The 8,765-nt window shown below is 36.7% G+C and overlaps 1 protein-coding gene across 1 annotated transcript; it reads right to left on the reverse strand.

Moving 5' to 3' along the window:
* Positions 1 to 1,263: 1,263 nt before the first annotated feature.
* Positions 1,264 to 5,817, reverse strand: LOC139891525 (uncharacterized). Its single transcript, XM_071874498.1, has 9 exons — positions 5,329 to 5,817; positions 4,403 to 4,554; positions 4,193 to 4,288; positions 3,476 to 3,538; positions 3,331 to 3,399; positions 2,155 to 2,257; positions 1,981 to 2,052; positions 1,803 to 1,891; positions 1,264 to 1,707 (listed from the first exon to the last, which is right to left on the reverse strand). The coding sequence occupies exons 1-9, from the start codon at positions 5,669 to 5,671 to the stop codon at positions 1,555 to 1,557; spliced, it is 1,140 nt and encodes a 379-aa protein (XP_071730599.1). The 5' UTR covers positions 5,672 to 5,817; the 3' UTR covers positions 1,264 to 1,554.
* Between the last annotated feature and the right edge of the window lie 2,948 nt (positions 5,818 to 8,765).

Consider the following 8,765-nt stretch of genomic DNA (forward strand, 5'->3'; position numbering starts at 1 on the left):
CATGTCGACACATCTATATATATTTCGGAACAACCATAGACACTCTATATGTGAATGTTGGAGTTAGCTATACAGGGTTGAGGTTGATTCCAAAATATATATAGTTTGAGTTGTGATCAATACTGAGATACGTATACACTGGGTCGTGGATTGATTCAAGATAATATTTATCGATTTATTTTTGAACATCTAACTGTGGACAACTAGTTATAGGTTACTAACGAGGACAGCTGACTTAATAAACTTAAAACATCAAAATATATTAAAAGTGTTGTAAATATATTTTGAACATACTTTAATATATATGTATATATTGTTATAGGTTCGTGAATCAACAGTGGCCAAGTCTTACTTCCCGACGAAGTAAAAATCTGTGAAAGTGAGTTATAGTCCCACTTTTAAAATCTAATATTTTTGGGATGAGAATACATGCAGGTTTTATAAATGATTTACAAAATAGACACAAGTACGTGAAACTACATTCTATGGTTGAATTATCGAAATCGAATATGCCCCTTTTTATTAAGTCTGGTAATCTAAGAATTAGGGAACAGACACCCTAATTGACGCGAATCCTAAAGATAGATCTATTGGGCCTAACAAACCCCATCCAAAGTACCGGATGCTTTAGTACTTCGAAATTTATATCATATCCGAAGGGTGTCCCGGAATGATGGGGATATTCTTATATATGCATCTTGTTATTGTCGGTTACCAGGTGTTCACCATATGAATGATTTTTATCTCTATGTATGGGATGTGTATTGAAATATGAAATCTTGTGGTCTATTGTTACGATTTGATATATATAGGTTAAACCTATAACTCACCAACATTTTTGTTGACGTTTAAAGCATGTTTATTCTCAGGTGAATATTAAGAGCTTCCGCTGTTGCATACTAAAATAAGGACAAGATTTGGAGTCCATGTTTGTATGATATTGTGTAAAAACTGCATTCAAGAAACTGATTTCGATGTAACATATTTGTATTGTAAACCATTATGTAATGGTCGTGTGTAAACGGGATATTTTAGATTATCATTATTTGATAATCTACGTAAAGCTTTTTAAACCTTTATTTATGAAATAAAGGTTATGGTTTGTTTTAAAAATGAATGCAGTCTTTGAAAAACGTCTCATATAGAGGTCAAACCCTCGCAACTAAATCAATTAATATGGAACGTTTTTAATCAATAAGAACGGGACATTTCACATGTCAGCACAATACTCATAACTAACACCAAAAAGAAACACCACCAATACTCCGCTCAAAAAGGAAACATGTCCTACTCATCAAAAAAGTGAAAAAAGGCAAGAAACACGAGCAAGAAACGCCTTAACCGTTACAAATGGTCTTATCATCAGATTTGAACTTTCTGGGTCAAAGTTGTCGTTGGCACAGACTCATGAAATCTGTTTCAACTCTCTGTATAGTAGTATTTATATATAAGATATAGCAATGTTTAGTTATTTACTAATATTAATATATTTACAGTCTCCATCCCAAAAGAATATAGTAATTATTAATTAACTCTGATTCTAGGCCTATTATATCAGAAATTTCTTGAGTTATTTTCTTCAAGATTTAGCTGCTGGACTCGTTGGCGTAACCTTCTTCGATGATCATGAATCTTCCAAAGCCCATGTCCTAGAATCGTTGCAGAATAAATCCCGTGTGTGATGATGGGTGCTAAAATGTTGTTCGTCTGCCAATTTGTATTATAAGGACATAATCGTCATTTCAAGTAATGGTATCGACGTAAATGGAGAACTAAATTTTAATTTTAGAAGTTTATGTTACCTGGTTCCATTCGAATCCAAGGTAAAGAGCTAGAAGTCCTTCAAGTAATGGAGAATATATCTTCTTCATTTGCCTTCTTTCATACCATGCTGTAAAATGTAAAACATATGTTACTTGAATTTATGATCTAATCACAATTAAGTAATCATCGGTTTAAAGTTCATGTTGTCGTTCGTACCTGCAAAAAGCTTCTTCATTTCTTGACGGCCAGAACGTGAACTCAAAACTGGTGCTACAACATATGTAGGATCTGAAGCAAATCCGTAACACGTGTTAATGTGTTGTAAGATACAAATAAAAATAATAATGATAAAATAAAATAAAATAAACTTGAAGAACAGCAGAAACAAACCTTTTGGAGACGCAGCTACATAATAAAGCGAACCCGTAAGTGAAGCTGTGATAACTGCTGCAAACGCTTCGGCAAACGGCACGAAAGGAGGCAGCACTCCAGTCTAAAAGTAAAAAAAGAAAGACTAGTCTACTTGGCTTTCAGTACCAAATTAATTTGAAACTGAAAAACATAGAGGTGGCAATTACAACCCATTTACTTATAAACAGATCGATTGGTGTTATCTTTTTCTGGGTATACCTGAATTTCCAATCCACTTTACGAACCCGACTTATCCGAGGGCGACCACCTAGGGTTATTTTAGAAAAGAACCTGCTCAAACCGGTTGAAAGTAATCCCAGATGTAGTTTAACCAAAAGTTTTTTTTTTTTTTTTTTTTTTTGAACGGCGAATTTGCATCAGCGGATCATTTATTTCAACGACCCTCATCATTTGCACCCACACACGCTAGAAGGAAACTCCTACCCGGGTTGTTTGGCAACTAATCGCGGGACCTGGGTTGCTTGGCAACTAATCGCAGGAAATTGGAGAGAAAAAATCCCACCCCCAGGAATTGAACCCGGGTTGCTTGGCAACTAATCGCGGGCCCTTCCACACTGAGCCTTGATACCGTTGAAGCAAACGTTCGTTGGTACCAAAAGAAGTTTACTATTATTATTTTTTTAAAGCTGTGTTTGAAATCACCGACGGGGATAAAAACCACCAACCCGATCATTTTACACGCATCAGGCCGAAACCCGAACCGCATAACAGGACCCGATCCATCAATCCATACGGGCATGTGGATTGGGTCGGTAAAACCTCCCTCACGGACTTTTTACAGAGCCAGCGATAGAACCCTACCTCAAAAGTATTGGGGTTGAACCATTGGGCCACGAAAGCGGAAGTCCGTTAGGGAGGTTTTACCAACGTGTACGCAGGAATTCGACCTGATACACATGCCCGTATGGATTGATGGATCGGGTATCTGTTATGCGGTTCGGTTTTCCGCCCAGAAACGCGTGTGTGCGTTATTATTACTAAAAATACAATTTTTATATTTTCGGAAAAAACGAACGCAAGGTGTTTCAGGTCAACCCGCACCAAAAAAATACCTGTTTTGACCCTTAACCAACCACCCGCCCCCTACTTTTTCCACCCCTAACAATGTAAGGAGAAAAATAGTAGTCATTGTACCAGTGCAGCCATTCCGCGTGCATTTGCTACAAAATCATTCCCCCTTAAAAACACGTCGGCTAATGCACCCTGCATAGTTGCATATAAAGATCAGAAAACGAGTAAAAATATTCTAAAATTCAACGAGTTTGTTAAGAAAAATCACCTGAACAGCAGCTCGATAAAATAGTTCCTCACCAACTGAGCTTGCAGCAACAATCATTATAAACTGTAATAAGTTAACAAAATTATTAACATGATCAAAACCACATGAAAACCTAGAGATTATTCGGATATATAATTTCAGACTGATCATGTGATATTGAATATTTACCATCATATATCAGTAGTATAGAACATGTTACAGAAGGTGTGTTGATGTAATTAGCTTTTATTTATTTATTGAATTATCAACTATATCGAAAAATTAATACTCCCTCCGTCCCATTTAATAGTCCACAGACAAAAAAAACACGGTTTAAGAAATCTCATCATTACACTGTACTTTTTCTTTACTTTACAGTTTTACTCCTTACTTTTTACCTATCTTTTTTGTCTTGTATGCAAAAGTTAAGGGCATAAAAGAAATATACATTATTATTCTTATATATTTATGGAAATGGACTACTTATTAATTTGGGACAGCCCAAAAAAGGAATATTGGACTATCAAGATGGGACGGAGGATCACATGTTAACCATCTTGAGAAAACTATTGTATGTAACCTTAATTGTGGTACAATTTTATTTGTATTGATAGCAATTATAATACGTAAGGAAGTTATTATTCGATCACTCAAGAATTTCTTGATAAAAACATAAAACAACATCAATTTATCCAAACACTAAAAACTAATTCATGTAGCAATAATCATATAATCAACCTGCCATGGTGACATGCCATAGAAAAAGCTTCGTAACTCCTCATCTTCTACATCGCGTATTGCACGAGCATGAGGTGAAACTTTAACAACTTCATCCTGCACTAGACAAATCACATTTGCATTAGACATCTCTAATACACTAAAATCAACCAAGTTTGGAAATTTAGTGAATAAATGAGCAGAAGATAGACTATTGAAAGATGATCGTACGTCTAGTATAAATAGAAGAGCCATAATGGGAGGAGATGCATAACCGAGTCCTTGTACAATTGCGTCTAACGTTGGCGCGTACCCTCCGCTGCTATCGATTCCTGTTGTTGTGCAGATGAAGTTTCCTGCCAACGCCATTGCGCCATAGATTCCTGTGTTTTAAAGAGATTAGACAAAAGATGGTAATATTAATGCTCTGGAATGCGATAGTAATTTTTTTTTTTTTAACGACGGTTAGGAGTCACTGACGACGGGGTCCGAACACAATGTTGGAACCCCATACCCAATCATTTCCCGGGACGAACATTACAGTCCTACCGCCCCTTAGGAGGAAACCCCACGACGAATTCATACGGGCACGGGGCATCGCGTGTGGTAAACCCCTCGGGTGAGATTCAAACGCAGAACTCGGAACTCGGCGAGTTCTCGGTTTTTGCAACTCGAGGAGTACTTGACCAAACTTGGCCAAACTTGTCCAAAACTCGGAACTACTGGGAAATAAATTCGGTTCGGCAAAAACTCGGAATTACTCAGAAAATTGGTCAAAATTAGTGAAAATCAAACTTGGTCAACATCCGATTACTACCCTTGTACTCCCCGAGTAGCAATATTTGCAGCCTCGTGTGTCTATGAATTTATGGATTATAAGTTTATAAGAATGTTAAAATGATAATAACAATTTAACAATTACCTTTTGATACAAAGAAAACATATATTTCAAGGGGTTGTATACCAACAATCTAAAAACTTAAATTCAGCTTATAATCTTAAATAGTCATATACCAACAATCTAAAAACTTAAATTCAGCTTATAATCTTAAATAAGGCATAAATTGAAGCTTATAATAATAAACTCCTAAAATAGTCAAAAATTAAGTTTATCAACTTTTCCAAAATATCAAAAGAAAATGAAGATAAAAACTAACCAATTCCATAACTAAGTCTAACAACAGCACCAATTTTATCCCAAACAGGAAACTCAGCTTCTGATGCAAACCCTTGATTAAATGTAGTCACTTCCATACTAGTACTACTACTATACCCAGCGCCGGCGCCGGCGCCGGCAGTCTTTCTTTCACCGGCATCAATCCCATCACCGCCGTTTCTTTCCACCGTTGCTCTTACACTCACCACCAACCTTTTTCCGGCCACGTTTCTCCGTTTCTTCAAACTTTCCGGCAACCCCACAAAACCTGTAGTGCAACTATAACATGAAGTTGTCGGAGTGGGGTTTGTTGCAGGTGGTCGGAACATCATCGAAACGTCCATAAAACGGTGTAGTTTTAACTAGTTGGAATCAAACGTAAGAGAGATTATCGATCTGGACATAATATAAATTTTAGTTGGTTTTTTATTTTTTGTATGTGTGGGTGTTTTGAGTTGATAAAACACTTGTTGTATGGATGGTGGTGAATGGATGTCAGGATGTATATGTATGTTGGGACTTTTGTGGGTCCCATTACTTTGTATCTACATATCATCAGAAAATCGAAATGGCCTATAGCAACTTGTTTTCGGAGATAACGTTATTCGCTAAATCGCTACGTAAAATTACAACAGTGCACTTTGAAAATTCAAAAAAAAAAATTAAAACTTTTTTTTTTTGAAAGATCAAACTTTATTATAACTTAAAATTGTTACAATTGGGCCGACGGCCAAAAACTCGAGAAAAAACATATAACACGAAACTATTACAGTTACATATATTGCTAAAGTCTACCAATCTATGAAGAAAACTCGAGTGATATGAACAGGGAAAAACCCTCAACTCACAAAATCATCCTAGGTTTTCCCTCACTTGAAAAACAAGCTGGACCGAATTATCAATACAGTGCTAATCAATTTTAGCGACAAAGTAATGAAAAACCTGTTCATTTAGGTAATTACCAAAGGATTCAATTGCGAGAGAGGATGAAAAAACCCTGTTAGTTAACCGATTCCTTCTTTCCTTGGTAGGTTCACATCGTATATCAAGGGGATTGTTAACCAATTTAACCAATCTAAATTACCATTAGATAATCTCGAGGAGATCCATTCGAAAGATTTGGATTGTATCTCGGAAACAATTTTTGCAATGCAGGATCTTGACTTATTAAAAACGTGATCGTTTCTATTTTTCCAAATGAAGTAGGTTGTAGTCCAGACAACCGCTTGCCAAATTTGGTAGCCGGTGCTAGTTTTTATCTTCGCATTACTTCCACTTGCTAACTCACGGGTATCGCTGAAAATTACCATATCAAGGTTCCACCACTTAAAGATTCTTTCCCAAATGGAGAATGAGGATTTGCAAAGGATAAGCGTATGGTTAAGGGATTCAATTGCATCATCGCATACCGGACATCTAGTTGAATGCAAGTCAATGCCCCGACGATCAAGTTCGGTTCTCACCGGGAGTTTATTTTGAATTGCTCTCCAAATTAGGATCTCTATTTTTTGCGGGATTAGTTTATTTCTAATAGTTGGATCGAAACCTGAAGGTGAATTGAGATGGTTTTCCAGGTGCAGCAACATCAAACGAGTAAAAAAAAATCCATTGGAATTCGGTACCCATTTCCATTTATCATCATTACTGTTCGAATGGTTGTAAGCAGCGACCAGCGATTCTAACTGTTGCAATTCAGCAGCAACTCGCCATCTCGGCACGGCAGTCCAGTCCCACATGAAATGCGTTTGTCCATCTCTCCATTCCACTCTATTTGCGATTGAAGCAGACTTTTGAGCTTCAAGCCGGTAGAGTCTTGGGAAACTCGACATCAATTCAGCTTCTCCAATCCATTTTTCTGTCCAAAATTTTGTTTCCAAACCTGAACCTACACACTTAACAAATTGGTTAGAGATGTCACACCCTAACTTGGTTAGGGTGTGTTTGATATTAATAATATTAAACCACGTTCTTCCCGTGAATTTTTTAAGATTAGGCACATCAGAAGATATGCAATCAAGCCCGCCATTACATCCATATATGCTTTTTATCACATTTACCCAAAGTGATCCTTTGTTGGTTAGGAATTTCCACCACCATTTAGCAAGTAAGGACAAATTTTTGTGTTTTAAGGAACCGACATTTAAACCACCTAGCTCATAAGACAATAGGATTTGGTTCCAACTAACCCATGCCATCTTTCTTTGCTCACATGACCCACCCCAAAAAAAATCCCTTCTAATTCCCTCGAGATCATTTAGCACCCCTTCCGGGGCTTTGAAAAGAGAGAAAAAATATAGGGGTAGACTAGTGAGGACCGCTTTAATTAAAGTGAGTCTACCCCCGAAGGAAATGGTTTTACTTTTCCAATCCGCAAGACGATTTTTAAATTTATCGAAAATGGGCGACCAATTTTTATAAAGCTTGAGATTTGCCCCGATAGGTAGACCTACACTACATTTTTTTCACCGAGACCATTTTTACCCCCAGCATGTGATATAACACAAATGACGCCGGCTAACGCTGCTAACACAGTGTCACTGGATATGACAATAGAAGGAATATGGATTGGATGATGTCATATTCACATCAATTTAATTTTTATTCATTCATATAATACCCGTTTAATTTCAGTTCATTCATCTATATCCATATCCGTTTGATTAAGCGGGTTAATAGATATAAGTTGTGATAACTTCCAGCCGTAATCTAATATCTTCTAGATGCCGCTAGATGTCTCTATTCTAACCGTAATCTAGAATCTTCTAGACATTCAAAGTAGACAACTTTGAACACCAAAATGGAAGAAGCAAAATTCATCAAAACCACTCAATTTCACCTCCGGTTGCCACCTCTTCTCCTGCCACACTACTGTCCAAATCAAAATGTAAAGATATTACCAAAAAAAGCTTTCACCATGTTCACTGATAACGGCTCTATTTCACCGGTAACGACTATATTTCCTTTCTTTTTCCGGTGAGATCTTCACCTCTCTTCTTGTTATTAACTTCATCTCTTTTCTTTTCATCCAATCTGCATTTGTTAACTGGTAGTCACCCTTTTGATCCTCATCTATTTTCTTCTTTTTTGTTATTGCACACAACCTGTTTGTTCATTTGCCTCAGAGAAAAACATCTTCAAAAAAAAAAAAAAAAAAAAAATTAGCGGCGATCTACAAGGTCTAATTCCGGCAATCCGATCTCTGTCTACTAATTAGTCTTTTACGTTCTCTTGTTCAAGATCTAGATTCAATCTATATTGGTACTTTGCCTTCTCTTTTCTTATCCTATTAAGATGTTCCCCATTACATGTTCTCCTTTCACACCCTTATCTAGCCGTTTGAACAAACAACCAAACATATCTCATCAGAACCGGCATTCGAACAATTCTCGCATCATCAACAACATAAAATATCAACCCGATAATGTTGGCGTATAGATT

The sequence above is a fragment of the Rutidosis leptorrhynchoides genome, chromosome 2, assembly GCF_046630445.1.
Source record: "Rutidosis leptorrhynchoides isolate AG116_Rl617_1_P2 chromosome 2, CSIRO_AGI_Rlap_v1, whole genome shotgun sequence".
In the NCBI taxonomy this organism is placed as follows: Eukaryota; Viridiplantae; Streptophyta; class Magnoliopsida; order Asterales; family Asteraceae; genus Rutidosis; species Rutidosis leptorrhynchoides.